We start from the raw sequence: 16322 nt of genomic DNA, 5'->3' as shown, positions 1-16322 counted from the left end.
ATTCTCCCCTCTACTTCTGGGTGTAAAACAGCTTGTGGGGTCCTTCATGGTGGGGTCCCAGCAGCTAAAAGCAGGGTGCCCACGACGATGTTTTCGGAAGACAGCTGACTGGTTATTGCTGCGAGTCACGTGCATGTCAGCTTCCAGGTCACTGCGGATCTGCCTCCCAATCATATGTCCGCCAGCAAACGCATGTGCATTCTCATTTCCTTGCAGTTTTAGGCGGTGAATGCGTTTTTTTTTCTTGCATTTGACGAGACGTTTATGGCCGCGACGGCGTTTGCAAAGACAAAGAAAAGCAGGGGAACAAATCGGGCTGCAGACTCCTGTCGGCCAGCACCCAGATCAATAAATTGACCCTCCTGTTTTCCTGTTCTTGTAAACGAGAAGGTACATAAAATGTTACTGCAGTTTGGAGCCCTGTTCCATAGCGTCCTGGGCTTCTCTCAGCTTTAGTGACATGAATAACCTCCTCAATAAACCCTGCATTGTGGGAACAGCTCGTTAGGGGCTTTTAGTCCTGCACACCATTTCTGTCTCCCAGCGTCTATGTGTGAATTGACAGTTTGTTCCTCGGGGAGGGGCCGAAAAACAGGAGGTGATCGCAGTTCGGGGGTGGAGAGGGCTCGGTTGTAAACTAAAACCTGCTAATTACTTTTCCTGGGGGGTTGTGGAATGGGGGGAACGGGGGTGGGGATGGGTGCGGGTGCTGTGGCCTCTGTTGTGAAATGTCCTGGTTTTCTCCAACAGCTCATTGTGTAGTGGTCTGGACGGGCCCCCCCAGCGTAAGCCTTTGAAGTTCCTTTGGCCCCCCTGAGGGTGTGTCTTCAGCCCCTCTGCCCAGTTTTTCCCTGCTCAGCTCCCAGAACACTCTGCCTCTTCAGAGCGAGCCTCCCCTTGTTCTGCCTCTGCCTTCCAGAACCACACGCTTTTTAAAAGGTTCCGGTGCCAAGTCTTTATTAACCCCAACACGAGGTAGAATCATCCACGCCTTCAGCTGAGTCTTTCTGAAGGCATCCCAGAATGGACTGAGGTTTGGCGTGAGTATTTTTTAATCCTGCCCTATGATTGGTACAAGTATGAGCGCAGGTACGTCTACATCGGTGAGGACCTCACAAAGACAGGATCTCCTGAGAAACAGGCCTTTGTGAGGTATCTGTGGGGCAGCGCTCACGAGGCAGATGAATTTAAAAAAAATTAGAAGCCAAATGAAACCTTCTCATAAAATTCACAAGCCCCAGTGCGATTTTGTTTGATTTCCTTTCACCCCTTGTTAAGTCACCATTTCAACAGAGTAGAGAAAAATTGTTAAAAATACAATCGGATGTAATGGGAGTTCTTTACAGGTATAGAATTACAAATATGTTTGTCATTTTCTCTTCGCGTGGCAAGGATAAGTCTCAAACTTGCGTACTGTGATACTGGCAAAACTTTTCCTACTGATTATATAAGGATATCTGTTTTTAAGGATTTTGTAAGTGAATGAAGATTAATGTTGGCTCTTGCCATGGGAGAAATCTCAGAAAAGCAGAACACTCTGGCTTGGGCTGTGTTAGAAAGTAGTTTTGCAAGCAGATGGGGTTGGAAGTTTGGGACTTGAGTTGGGGGCGGACAGACTGTTTCAAGGCTTTAACTCCAGATCCACAAAGTAAAGGTTTTCAAAATCAGAATCTTGCATTACCAGCTGATGATTTGATTATAACTGCAGCAAGGAGGCTTTTATCAGTGAATCGATTAATCATTCAGTCAGTCTTTTATTTGTTGTTCACCACAGTTTGCCACAGAGTGCCATACAGATTTCTGTAGCAGTTCCATTTTAACCATGTGGGCGCAGAGGAGAGGAGATTCTAGAGTAGTAGAGGAGTTTATTGGCATGTGTACACGTACAGTGGAATTCTTTCCCATGCTGATCTCTCGAGACATACACAGTACAGCACACAATGTAGACAGCCCATTAAAAACATAATCAATAATACAGCCAGAACAATAAATATGTTGTGGGAAACAGTACATTTTTAGCACTGGAAAAGAAAACATGGAAACATGGTAGAACATGTAAAGTGCCCAGTGCAGACGTGCCTTGAGTCTGAGGCTTTGCAGTTAGCTGTTAAGGATGCGCACTGCAGCAGGGTCGAAAATGCTCAATACGAGTTTTTTGTTTCCTTCTGTGCTTTAGCTCTCTTCCCCCTAGTTGTTGAGGTTGCCGCCTCTCTGCTGTGTTTGCAGAGCCGGCGCCTCCCTCCACCCTGACCCCAGAGTGCCCTGCTCCGCCGCCGAGGTCACGTCAGGCCCCCCTCCTGCTGCTGCCCCTCTGGCCTGTCGGCTCCCCTCTGACCCCGGTAATCCTCGGTGGAGTGAGCCGCTGGGAATCTTTCCCGCGCGTCTGACCTGCGAGAGCGACAGAACCGGCAGCAAGGGAAGCACGAGTTTCCCGGAGATTCCCGGGCTCTTGAGTGTTCTCTCCCCTCTCCCTCCCGCATACCGATTCAGGGTGCCGATGACGTGAGCTGAGCCGGCAGTTCGGTCAGATGTGTAGTGAGTTCCCGCAGCGTGGAGCAGAGATATCCGGACCACATTCCAGCGTCCTGCAGCTCCGCACTGTGCCCCACCCGGCGTGCCCGCCAGGCAACACGCTCACAGCGAGCTGAAGCGGCACCCTCTGGTGTTCGCGGTCGTTGTCCGTCCAGCTCCAGAGAGCACCAAGCAGGGCCTGTGCTTGCAGCGGATGTTTAAGCCCTGTTTTCCATTTTCAGAAAAAAACCCAGAATCGGTGTGAATTGACAGTTTGGTCCTGTCATTGCTGCACAGCTTGGGAGTGAATCGGTCAACCAATCAGTCAGGTTATTTGCTGTAGTGCTCTTGGCAACAGTTTGCCACAGGGCGCCTTGCAAATTTCTGTCAGAGTTTAACAATGTAGCAACGGTTTGGCCACATGGGCACAGAGGAGAGGAAAGCAAATACTCTCACTGGGAGAAATTAAAACTCTGGGGGCCTCAAGCCCGATGGCTGTCCTCCCCGCAGGCAATGGGTCTGTGGTCCAGTTATGATAATAAATCTTGGACGATTGTTATTGTGCAGGTGTTATCCAGCTGTCCTGGGTTCTGTGGTCAGGGAGTGAAGTAGCTGAGGTTCCCCTCTCAGGTCTAAGGGTCCATGTTCGGAGGTCATGAAACGTCAGGACATCCAGGAATCGGAGTAGGAGCCCGGCGCCGCGCTCCATGCAGTGGGGAAAAGCAAAAGATTAGACAGCGGGTTCCAGTAGCTGGCTGGAAGGTCAGGGCTTTAGGCACGTAACCTCACGAAACACCCCCTGAACATGAGCAGCTGTTTCTAGGATGATGTTCACTGTCTCCACCCTGCTGTGGGTTTTTCCACAGATGAGCAGGCTACTTCTTCGGCCCCCATTCCCCCCTTGTGGCTGTTTGCTCAGCGGTGCAGAAGTCTACAGTCCGTTTGTCCCCCAACATCTTGAGAATACATGTCACTGACTGGACCCGCATGAAATCGAAGGGCGCATTATATCACCCTGGTGCCTTGTGTCTTTATCGTAGGCGAAGGAAGAAGCAAACATTTTGTTTTTGCATCACAAGGCGTATTGATTTTATTGTGGAGTACACAGATTAAAGATCAAACTGCCATTGCAATTAGAAACACAAAACAGCTTCCTGGCTTCAGTCCTGTGCAGCTGCAGCTGCCTCTTCGCTCTGGGGCTGAATCGCAGTGTCCTTCCCTGCTGTACTGTGTCTTTGGGATCTGCAGTCCCTGCTGCTTTGACACCAGTGAGTTAAGATGTGAAAAACCTAGCCCTCCCTATTGAGTTACAGGGCTAATGCTCTGTGTCCTACAGCCGCGGTCTTTCGCCTTATTGAATTTCCATGTCTGAAAAGGCTCCTGGTACGGCGCTTCGCAGAGTGAATTTTAATTTTTTTGAAGTCCCTCTGCTGCAGTGCCTAGCGCACGCGTGTCCGGTCGCAGCCCTGGGCTAACGCCACACATATCGAATGCCCCATCCTGCCTGGTGCCGGCTCCAGTATTGTACCTTTTGTTACATGTGGGAGACCCGTTACAGAATACCCAGCTTGTTCCTCTGCCAGCTCCAGCCACTTCGCCCCAGCCAGCTTTAAATAGTTTCTCTCCCAGCTGCAGCAGTGGGGGGACAAAAGGCTCTGTTATTCTGATACAGTTTCACCAATTAGATTTACTGCTTCTTCCGAGGAAACAAAAACCGTTTTTCTCTTTAGAAGGACGAAAATGTCCTCTCCTGATTTCTTACCGCGGTCTCACAAGCTCATTTTCACACCCCTGAGGGTACAGTGGTCTCCCGTGGCTCGTCCTTGCTCGCTTTCTTTGCAGTTCTGCTTTGGCTGGTGCTGTTTTGTGCTTTACTTATGGGGGCCACTAGCTCCAGTCTTGTCCCCCAAAGTTGGGAGGTGTTAATCAGTTCAGCATGTAATTTGCTCAGTTAAGAGAGCTCTGGTACTTGAGGGCTGAAGAGGATTCCTGTTTTGTTCCAAAGTGATCTCTAAATTGCTTAATTTCACATATTACCCACTGTGTTGCTCATGGTAAACTTTAATCCAATTCTTTAGGAGTTAATGATTTAATGGTTAGCTTGGAAACGTGCTGGGTTGGGGCTTTCTAGTAAAGCAGTATTTGCATAACCCGCTTCAAAGAAAAATAAGCTGTTAATTGGCTGAGTTTTAAGTAACGCACTCTGGATCTTCAGACGGCAGGAAGTAACATGATACTCTCAGGCGACAGGTGTGAGTAAGCGAGCTGTGACACAGAAGTGTCCTCTTACACCAACTTCTGCTTTGAACCTTTTGTGGAGATTTCCAAAAGCGTTAAAAAGTATGCAAAGAAGGGGGAAACTGTCATGAAACGTGTAATGCAGGCCAGGTGGAGCGGTTCAACTCCTGTTGACCCTGCATTTGGAGAGAGTGGGAACCCCCGTGCGCCCGCCATAGGAGCCCGGGGGGATGGCTCGTCTACCCTGGCCTCGGGTGCGATTTGCACCCGTTGGGGGCAGGAGAGGAAGTGCTGAGCCCTGGAACCGGGCCAGCCAGGCACAAGGCACCTTTTCAGAGGGGAGGAAAGGGCAGGGAAGGAGATAAGGGGGGGCGTGCCACGCCCCGGCAGGTGTGCGGCGTGCTGTGGGACAGGTGTGCACTGGCTGTGCCGCCCGCTCCGCTTTCCCAGAGCGCGCACACACAGACACGCTCGCGCGCGTGCGGGCTGTGTGTCTCGCCTCCCCGCCCGCAGCCGCGGACAGCAGCAGGTGCGAGGCAGGTGCGAGCTGGGGCCCCCGCGCCCCCGGAGGAGATGATGAAATTGCAGCTGGCCGGGACGTCTGCCCCTAGGGGCGGCTCGGCTTGCGCGCCGCGGGGGCGACCTTTCATCCTGTTCGTCCAGCGGGGCAGGAATCCGGCGGGATAAAGGCAGCAGTGTTTCTGGCTTCTGTCGCGGGGCCACTCGTCTGCTGTGTCATGGGCCGGGCGACTGGAAAGACTCTTAAACACCCCCCCCCCCGGAAAGCCCTGTGGGGTTTTTTTTCTACAGAAGCTGGGATTATTTACCAAGATTTCAAATTGCTCCCGTTCCACATCTGTCTGCCCTGGGGCCTCCCGTTTCTCTGTAGTGTAGATTTCTTTTCAGGGGCGTCTGATAGGGTCCCACTTACTGCGAACAGAGCCCACCACGGCGCATATGGCCCCAGCACACACGTTTTCACACTCCTGTCTCGGAACAGAGGAATAACAGTTGTAACGCCAAGGGCAGGAAATTCCGGGCACGTTAATCGCAGGCAGGGGATTGGGCATTGGAATGCGTCTCCTCAGATCTGTAGTGCTACATAAGCCCCATGCGGATAGTCTTGGATATTTGTAGTATTGTAAAAGAGAAATGTTTTTTTGTTCAGGTGGATTTTCAGAGCCTTCCCAGGCAAAAGGTGTTCCTTGTTTTCTTAAAGTAATTTGTGAGGTTTAAGGATGAAACGTTTATCGCAAGACAGTGTAAAGCAGGGCTCTCCAGCCCGGGTCCTGGGGAGCCCCCTGTCCAGCTAGTCCCGTAGGTCACCCTAAAATCACCTGGATTTCACGATGAGCAGGACCCGGAACTATAGAGCATGCTTGAAACCGAAGGAGGGTTTCTTTTCAAAACTCTTTAATTGTCAGTTTGGAAAATTATCCGAAGTGTATTTAAAATCCGTAAAAAAGGAAAGCAACTCCCTACACTGCAGGGAAAAAAACATCTGGAAGTTCATCCTGTTACTATGTGTTAGGGGAGGGATGATAGAATTAAAAACATGCGCCACAGTATCTCAGATGTTCCAGATTTGATGTATTCCAGTAATGGACCATTTTGATCCGTGTTTTTCATTATTTTTACCTTTGACTTTTTTGTTACCAGGTTTGTAGTTTGTAGAGGACAGCCAGAGCTTGTGACACTTGTGGTCAGCTTTCTTGGGGTGGGCAGTATCCCTCAAAGTATTCATAAGGAGGTGGTCGCTGATTGGATGTAATAAGATCAAATTCTCTTTCAGCTGTCCACCACGTCGGGGTCAGCTGGTTCTGGTGTTAGAGCAAGGGCGGTGTACAGAAGGATCACTGTATGTTGCGAGCAGACTCCTTGCCAAGGAAGACGGGCTGTATCTGAAAAAGGGAAAGGGCATTATAAAGGGTGGCAAATGTGCTTGCTCTGATTTGAGCATTCTAGCTCGCAGAATTTTATCTTATAAAGGCTGTTCTTGCGATTAAGACATAACATTAATGGAACAGAGGAATGTAAATGATAATGCAGAACAGATGGTAAATCTCAATAAAAATATTTTTTGTCAGGAAACCGCTCATAGGCAGTACAGTTCAAAGCACAGTATTTTACAACCTTAGCAGTTACACAAGGCTTTTTGAGGAGCTGAAACTTTCTGAGGTCTTAACACAACACACACACCAGAATTGGAAATTACCCAAAGTGAAGGGAGATCTCGAATAGCCAATGAAAGAATTAAAAATAATGACACTTAAGTCACAAGCGTACAATATCATGACAGTTTGACCCACTTCGTTAATGTCATCAAGGGAAATATCACAAGGAGTGAGGAAGCAGTGCATCGCCCTGCCCTGCCATGTGTGTAGCATTTTCAGCTGCTTGTGTGTCAGCTGTGGTTTCAGTCTGGGGCACGTCTCGGGGGAGGTTGGAAGTCTGCCACCCCTCTTGTTGGCAGTAGTGCCTGCAGATAAAGACGGACCAGGTGATCTGGCAGGCTTCGTCAGATGTGGTGTCGTAACATGCCATAGCTGTGGCCGTGCCCAGTGCGTTGCCCCACTGCACCCTGAGGCTGGCTCCTTCGCCCTACGATCGCAGAACGATCTGGCGCCTTCAAGCCTCACTTCGTCAGATCGCGGAAGCTACGCGAGGCTGGGCCTGATCAGGGACGACCCGGCCTTTAAAGGTCCAACGACACTTTTCCAAGAGAGTATGAACCCTGGAGCCCTAGTGGAATCCCATCTTGAGCTTGCTCCGTCCGCACGCCCTCAAATCCGCCCTTAATTTAACTGGTGAAACAGAGTCTCGCTCCTCCTCCCCGGTCTGCTCAGTGGAGTGCAGTGGGGCCATGTCACCCAGATGGAAGTTGCTCTGAGAACCTTGATTGATGTAGAGCACTATATAAATACAGTGAATCTATAAGTGCAAGGCACCAGATGCTCTGACTGGTTCCTTGCTGTGGAGACCAGGAATATAGATTCCAATCCACTGGCTTGGCTCACCGCGCTGATGGCACATGTTTCAAAACAACAAAGTACATCTAAAAAATAATTTACAACCACAGACTTGAGTGTTTTAGTTGCATGGCACTGAACTGTGGACTGTTGATGATCCAGATGTTGTGAGCTATAGGATGCCTACGTGGCGAAGGGTTCAGAAGACTGTATTGATTCAGTGTCATACTGAGCAAATTACTGAACCTGCTCATGCTCTGCTTCTTGTGATGGGGAGACTGAGACCCTGTTTAAAGTGATTCTGCAGCAGCCGTTAACGAATTTCTCCCGCCCAAAGCATCTGTCATTCGCTTTGAATAGCAGTGTCAGCTGAATGACGTGATGATAATGATTCATGATACTCTTGAGCTTTAAAACTGCTTCTCTGCTTTTGTCTTAGCATTGCAGTAGAGGATTGTACCCGGTGTGGACAAGCGCCTGTGTGTCTGTGCCTGTGTGTGTGTGTGAGTGTGTGTGTCTCTGTCTGTGCCTTTCCGAACGAATTGATACCCAGGCAGCACAGCTCAGCTCAGTGCGGGCAGGCAGGCTGGCCAGGACTGCTGACAGTGTCAGAACGGGGAGATTATCGAGCGTCTGTGAGTCAGCAGCTTTGCAGTTCCGCAGGGACCCTCCACTCTGCTCGCCACTTAACCCTCGCTCCGCCACGACACAGAGCTCTTCCCCGTCCCCAGCGGGGCTGCACTGGATGTCTGAGAAACTAGCGGTGCTCTCTGTCTCCATTATCCCCTTCTGACGTTTGCAATAGTACCTGTAAGTTGACCTGTGAAATACCTTATGTATTTTGTACGGCTCAGAGAAATTGACTGGAGGTTGTTGTTAACGCTTCCTTCCCAACTGTCCTTTATGTGTGGCTCCGTGGCCCTTAAACAAATTGTATTGCGTGTTGGGCTTTGCATGGAGACATAAACAGAAAAAAAAGGAAATGCAAAAAACTGAAACTGGACTGGAAAGCTACGGATTGTTGTTTATGAAGAAAATCAAAATTGGTGTAAAGTTTTTGTTCTTAGATATTGTGTTGGTGCCAGAGACACAAAATCTGAAGTGCTACGCCGTATAAAAATGGGTGCTCTTCTTCCCAAACCAGTGAAATTGCTCAGTTTTCCTGCCGCGCTGCTGTATATGTTCTGTCTGGCTTTCTGCTTCAGGCTCTGCTTGCCCAGCAAGGTTCAGCTGTAGCAGTGTTTGTGTCCACTGTTTTGTGCTTTTTTTGCAGTTTTGTGGGTTGTTTTACCTAATGTTGAGGCTGCACGCTTTATCACAGTAAAAGGCCTGCTCGCTGAACGGAGCCACAGGGACTCCTCAGATGAGACCGTGTGCTGGTTATCAGGGCTGTCAGGGTTTAACGTGTCGCATTAACAAGTGGGGAGCATATTTTCACCCTGTCCTGCTCTTTTCGCCGTGCAGTGTGGCAGCAGAAGCAGTGCAGGCCGGCTGGCTGGCGTGGCTGGCTTGACGTGATCGTGTATGTGTGTTTGCAGGGCCGGGGGCCAACGCGCCTCCTGTGTATGGGCTGGATGTCACCGATGTGTCTCACTGGGACGAGACGGTCCTCGCGCCGGCCCTGCAGATTCTGGACAGCCTGCGCAAGGTATCAGCGGTGATCAGGCCCTAGCAGCCCCACCTCCCCACAAGCAGCTCTATCCCCAGGGGTGAACCGATCGAGCGGGCCAGCCAAGCCTACTCTGAGCAGTACGTTAGTGGATAAATTGTAGAGCTGAATCTCCCAGCTGTGCAGACAGGCAACATGGAATAGAGTGGCATGTTCTCACTTGGGAAGGGGGTCTGTCAGCACAATGCAGGAGTTCACTGGAGTATGCGCTAGTGTAGAGTTCTCTAGCTGTACTCTTTATAGCCCAGGAAGGAGGTTAAATGATCAAATGCCATTTTCATTGTTCTTCCTGTAAACCAGCTGTGTCTGCTATTGCATGTGTTTCTGCACAAGCTAATGCCTTTTTTTAAGAACATAGATGCGTATACCTAATATACATGTATTTTTAGCCCTGTTGTCTGTTTTTAACATTGTTTTATATTCCAAAAAGCTTTAAACAAGGACACACAAAAACAGCAGGAGCTTCAGCACAAGAACGAAGGAAAGGGCAGGAGGTTACGCAGGCCTAAGATGAGAGCAGGCTGGTGCAGCTTGCACATGTACCCAGCCAAGCGCAGTTCTCACAGGGGCAGGCTCTGTGCACGCAGCTGAGCGCTTCAGGGACTTGTAGGGACCAGTGATGAGGTCCTCCCTGCGATCTGTAGAAAAGCCGAGGAAATGAACGGAATTAAAAAATGAAACGGTTCCCCGGTCGGCGTGGGGAGATATGTGACGCTCTGGGTGAGCGTGCACAGGCTGGTTTTTGTTTTGCTTTGCCCTCCCGATGGCTCAGCGCTGCTTTGCCCTCCTCTCCCCGCAGGGGCAGCGGCCGGCCGCCCAGCCTCTCGCGCCCGGGGCCGAGGAGCGGGGCAGCAAGCGCCGCCGGCACGCCTGCGAGCTGTGTGAGCGGGTCATCATCGGAGACCTGGAGTGGACAGGTGGGCGGCGGCTCTCGGCTTTGTTTTTCCTCCTCTTCCTCGGGGGGGTTTCTTTCGCACTTTCCGCCATCTGACCCGTTTTTTATTTATTTATGTTTTTGAAACCTGACGGAAGCCGCCGTCGTCTGAAATGCATGCTGGCGGGGTGGTGGAGTGTGGTCTGTGGTTTGCACTTTTTTTTGCAGCTGAAATACCTGACGCTGCAGCATTTTAAATGAAAGTCGGTCTTGCTCTTTCACGCGCACGGCGACGGCGCGCCTCGGTGCAGGGACAGAACGTGGTTGCCGCCGTGGAGCGAAAGCTAAGAACTTGTCTTTGTCTTTTTAAAGCCCACTTGAAGTCCAAGAGCCACCTGCACCAGGTGAGGAAGAAGAAGAAGCTGGAATCGGCTTCGGGCTCCCAGGGGTCCTCCTGTGTCTCTCCTCGCCAGGCTGGTGTCGCTAACGTACACCCAGGTTCTGACCCGGCCTGCCGGACGGACAGCGCGGCTGGCACCGCGGTGTGACTGGCGGGACTCTCCTGAAATTGCCTGGGCCGTGGCCGCGGGGGGCCCTAGGTCAGTCAGTGTTTGTCTCGCCTGCGTTCGCGGCGGAGAAGCAGAGCCGGGCACTGACCCGTCCCGGGCCCCTCCTTCTGAAAGTGCCCCGGACTGGATTGCCGTTCCTCTGCACCATCCCAGGTCGAGCGGTTCGCAAGCCGGCTCGCAGGAAGTCTCATGGGAGGAGGCTGACGTCCCGGCTCAGCGTAGCGGAATTTCCCAAGAGAGGGCAGTAGCCGGGGGTTGAGTCTGACAGCCCGCTCTCGTGCCGCGAGAGGTTAGAGGTGTTTTTTCAACTGAATCAGGTATTCTGTGGGATTCTTCTCGCAGTGGATTCTGGGGAATCCCCTTCTGCAGAAGCAGCTGTGTGTCATGAAAGTCACAAATCAGGGGGGAAACACTGGGGAATCCACAGTGGGTGGCAGTGGATGGGTTTTCACCGGCAAGGCGGGGCCGAATCCACTGTAACTCAGCCCTAGAACCCTCTTTCTCCTGGCCTGGGATTCCCGCAGTGACATGACACAGTATTTGTATGACCTGGCCCCAAAAACCACCCGTGACAGCATCCACCGCCAGGACAGCCAGCACCTTCCCCTGCCCTGGGGGACCTCTCAGTGACCTCTGAGGATACAGGGATCCCTACAGCTGAGCCTGAAAACCTCTGCCTGGACCAGCAAAATCTGATTTTCAGATAGTGCCATGGATTTACTGAAGAAACTGTTCTGATTATGATTGCGCCTTCTGTTTTTTCGCTTTACCCTGGACCCCTTGACAGAGGAAAGTGGTTGTATTAGGCTGTTTCCTATTGCCTGGCCTCTCCTGTAAACCTATTCTATACAAAGCATAGCACTCAGCTCCCCTGTACACATACCTCACTCCATTATTTGGTGCCTTAAAACATACCTGTCAGTTGGAGTAGAAGCTCCTGTCTGTACTGGGACCCGCACTGCTGCAGGATCTGGATGAAGTGTGCTGTTGTTCTGTGAAGGGAATACCAGGCACTGTATTAAAGTCAAGAAATTGATCCTGGCTTTTTTAAATATGACTGTGTGGAGTTAACGGACTATCATGAAGCACAGCTGGACAGAGAAACCGAAGCCTCGAGAACTTTTAAGAGAGATAAATACGTTTTTAATAGAGCACATGGACTGTGCCATATCTTATTTGGGGGTTGTTTGAAATGATTTAATTTCTGTTGTTTGAACATTAATACACATGTCTTATTTTCATTTCTGTGAGAAAGGGATTCTTAATTGTTAATTCTTTAACCAAAAATGATTAAAAAAATGATTAAATGATTAAGTGAAATTATGATTTCACTTCAGCATGGTTTTAATAGTTCCAGACAAAGGCATACCTGTTCTAAATGTCAGTACACAAGGATGGGAGTTTAATGGAAATGATTTTAATTCACTTTCCTCCCACGTTCTGGTAGGCGGTACTTGAGGGAAGCACACATCTTGAACAGTGCTTTCTATCTATGAACTCCTGGTTTTCCTCTTCAGGTGCAAATCCCTGCTTTCTCAGAACAAACTATAAATTGAAACAGACCATTCTCAGAGCAGTGACGAGCTTTAAGTAAAAAAAATCATTATTGTAGTTGTGCTGTTTTTCATCAGTATGCTTCCAAATTATAGCATGCCAAGCACAAGAGTGCATAGTTAAACCTTCAGAAATGCATCTTTTTTAAATAAAAATTGTTTAACACTTTGATTTCTGCTAGCTGCCAGACTCCTGGTTTTAAAAAATTCAAAATTGAAAAGTAAAATTTTTGTCCGTCTTTGTCATCTTATTTCTAAGAGCTCTCTCTCTCTGCCTAGGGGCAGGCAGCTGAGAGCTCAGTGTGTTGGGTATGCTTATAGAGGAAACTCGCACAATTCTTGAAAATAGCAGCCTATAAATCAAACGTGGGCAACGCTGCTGTTGTTTGGGTAAGTTCAGCAAAGGCAAAGCCGCTGTAGTAACACGCCAATTGATCATCTATTTATAGCCCCAGAACTTTGGTAAATTGCTGCTATGGAAGAAAACGCAAATAGGAAAACAGGAGTGATGAACCAGCGTTGTTTCTGTGGAGAAAAGGAAGTAAAGACACGTGTTCGCAGTTCTGTCTGTTGCCTTGCGGATTAAAGTGCACAGGCCAGAGCTCGTCAGGGGGCAGCGCAGGAGCTGGCCAGCTTCGTCCCACTGTTAGAAAAACCAGTGCCCCAGGCTGTCTTCTGAACCGTGGGGCTCCGTGTTTGACTCGCTGCCTGCTAACCGGGTGCTGTGTGCCGGTACTCAGTCTGAGATTTAATGTAACGGGTTTTGAGGCCCGACTTTAGTGACGATGAATATGAGCAACAGCACTTGTTGTGTCACTAGCAAAAAAAAGGACATCTGTGCTAAAGCTTTCTTCAGGTGTTTTCCTGGTGTGTGTGTGTGTGTGTGAGTGCATGGATTATCAGGAAGTAGGTCACTGTAACCATGGCTAACCCTGTGCTAGTTTGGGTCCTGGATTACACGACGTGAGCAATTCGGATTATATTCTCTTTCCTATTGTCGGCTAACCAGACAGCTCAGCAGGGGGTAGTTAGCATCAACAGTGAAGATCAGCCCCTGCTTTCCCCTGTCAAAGGAGTGCTAGTCGAGCGCTGGAGCTCTTAATTGTTATCAGTATTTATAATGCATAAATCCCTGCTCTTGATATGGAAAGCGGAGTGTACTGTGCAGTCGGTGGTTTTGAGTATCAAAACGTGTTCAGTAGCTTCACTTGGAGGAATTAAAAGCTGCCCCTGTACACCCTTGTAAAGAAGAGCTCTTATTTGGTTTGCTCCTGTGTGTTTTCGCCAGCAAGGATGGTGTTTTCTTTTCGAACTGGTTACCTTCTTTTTTTTATTTAAGACTAGATCCCCTGGAAATATATAGAAAAGACAGAAATTTCATACAGTAGGTTTCACAGAAGCATTTAAAATGAACAAATCTTCAGGCGCTGATGGTGTTCCAGTCACACTATGGGAAGGGAGTGGTTATTTATAGACCAGTGGCTCTCTGTCCTGGTCCTGAAGAACTGTGTCCTCTGGTCTCTGCTCCAGCTGAGTTTTTAATCGCAGGATAATTAATTTTGTTTTAGATTTCAGAAGCTGAATGGGGTTGGTAGTTAGTATCGGCCGTGTGCTAGTTTGGGAGTTTCAGAACTGCCCTCGTTCCGGTTCGTCAGCTTCAGGGAGACCAGCTGGACTTGGTTGGTGTGTCTGATATTGTGTCGTTTCCACTCATTAGGAGCATTTTAATCAGAAATAAAGGAGAAAATTCTGCCAGCCAAATGCTGGTGATGAAGGGCTCAGGTGAAACAAAAACCTGCAGGTACCGGCGTCCTCCGTGTTGAGAACCACCGTTATAGACCATAAACAAAACCGTTTCAGCTGTTCAATACACACATCAGATGTAATGAAGCATAAGCAGAGTGTTAAAAGCATGGCAGAAAAAACATAAACTATCAGAACGTAAGGGTAGTTTCAGTCGAGACCGGGCCATTTGGCCCATCATCTTTACCCGGAGGGTTGTGGGAGAAGGGAGAAGACTGCACAGCCATGTTGTTGAAGCTGACACATGGCTTTCTGCAAGAAACAGATGGGTGAGACTCCTGGATCCGTTAGCAACTAACATCCAGAACGGGCCAAACGGTCTCCTCTGATTTGTGCCTCTTCTTATGTTCTTGCGTAATGATAAATACTTGCTAAAGCATGCAGTGCACAGCCCCACCCACTGCAGGATTCTCAGCAGGCCCAGCGCACTTATCTGCGTGCCTTTAAATGAAACGCTTCTGGTAAAGAGGTTTTGTTGGCCACCTGTGATCCGCGTGTGTTTGCACGTATATATGCCCACTTGTAGCAGGAGGTCGCTGCACGGATTGCGATGGCAAGGCTAACGAGCTCATTGTATCTTCCTATCCCGACTCTCGCGGAGAGCTGGAGTGAACCATACAACGAAGGCTGTGGGGGGCAGGGAGGGGCGTGTGTGTGTGTGTGTGTGTGTGTGTGTTGGGGGGGGGGGGGGCCTTAAACTCATCTGTCGAATCTGCAGATAATCCTAATCCTGTTTGACAAAACACTGAAGCCATCTGTGCCTGGCGGGATGGGAGTGCTGTTGAGAGGCTAATCAAGCCCCGGGCAGCTCCCCCCACTCGTCTTAATGGACCCCGTCTCCCACGACTTCACTCCCCCTGACACGTTTGTCGGCCGGAGCGCAAGCCCTTCTGCGGCGCCAAACTGGGAGATTCCGAGTGAGCAGGTCGATGTTAATCCAATAGAGAGAGCGTGGAGCGGATTTGATCTTCTCTGAAAATAATTAATTCCAACTAATGAATAACTGTTATAAGGATAACATTATTATTTACATATAGGGCGCTTTATCCACAGCTCCTTACATTTGCATCTCTTTATCCAGTATTTACTGCGGTATTTTACTGCTGCAGTTTTTACTGGGGGCTGGCTTCCTGGGAGCCCCACCTGGGATTTCAACTCACAACCTTCCAGGTATGAGTCCAGAGCTGTAGCCTCTCCTCATGGGGCAGAGGAGTGTTTTTAGTACTGGAACCCTGTCTACACAGTGGTCAGCCTGGCCAGTCCATAGTAAAGTAATTACTTTTACTTTAGTAAGGGGATTAAAGAGATTTATGCCGTTACTGTCCTTATTGTTATGACCTATTTTGTATAGTAGTACACCTTATAATAATGTCATTTAAATAATTTCCATATTAAACTGGTAATGTAATAAATGACCTGAAGGCTTTTGGAGCACAAATGTAGAACAGGAATATAAAGCAAATTGAATGATTATTAGATGATAGTGCTGACAGTCATAAAAGAGTAATAAAAGGGGGGGACATTTCCAGTGAATAGAGACAGATGCTGGGTGGCTGAGACCTGGAAGTTTCTTTCTTGTCCGAATGTGGAACAGGAGAGTTGGTAAAAGGAAGTATTCCTCTGAATTCAGGAACAGGTGGTCAGAGTGGCCACACTCACTCAGGAAACTGGAACTGCGTGAGCAGCGTCAGTGTTCCTTCTGCGCTCCGAGCAAAGCTGAACGGCCGCATTTCTTTTGTTTTTTCAGGTTTATTAGTAGTGTTATTGAGGTGTCTTTCCCCCTTGGGGTGTATTCATTGTAAAGCAGCAGAGGATGAGCGAGAATGAGGATCTGAGTCTATCACCCAGCAGGCCCCTCTATTCTTGACCACTTACACCACCTCCAGGAGAAGCCCAGCTCCTCGACCTCAGGTTTCACTTTCAGTCCATGTGTCTCCACGCGGTTGACTTGTTGCAATGTCACGGCTCGTGTTTTACGTCTCTCTCTCTCTCTCAGGCGCCAGAATGAGAGCAGTGTTCGTGAATGGAAGGGGCCCGCCCGCTTTCTCAGAACTCTCGCGCGACACCTCCGAGGGGCTCGGGCCTTGTGGGCTGTTACAGCGGCGCCCTCGCCCTGCAGCACAAAGCGTGCGGCTT

The 16322-nt window shown here is 49.3% G+C and overlaps 1 protein-coding gene across 1 annotated transcript in view; it reads left to right on the top strand.

Moving 5' to 3' along the window:
- Positions 1-12141, top strand: part of trit1 (tRNA isopentenyltransferase 1) — a 34585-nt gene extending 22444 nt beyond the window's left edge. Inside the window, exons 9-11 of the mRNA XM_088932911.1 lie at positions 9257-9366; positions 10187-10304; positions 10634-12141. Of these exons, the coding sequence (XP_088789037.1) occupies positions 9257-9366; positions 10187-10304; positions 10634-10809 (404 nt within the window). The 3' untranslated portion in view covers positions 10810-12141. The remainder of the gene's footprint in view (positions 1-9256; positions 9367-10186; positions 10305-10633) is intronic.
- Positions 12142-16322: the final 4181 nt, after the last annotated feature.

Source organism: Atractosteus spatula, chromosome 14, assembly GCF_055471065.1.
Source record: "Atractosteus spatula isolate fAtrSpa1 chromosome 14, fAtrSpa1.hap1, whole genome shotgun sequence".
Classification (NCBI taxonomy): Eukaryota; Metazoa; Chordata; class Actinopteri; order Semionotiformes; family Lepisosteidae; genus Atractosteus; species Atractosteus spatula.
Note: the sequence above shows the minus strand (reverse complement) of the source record. Positions and strands in the feature narration are given on the sequence as shown.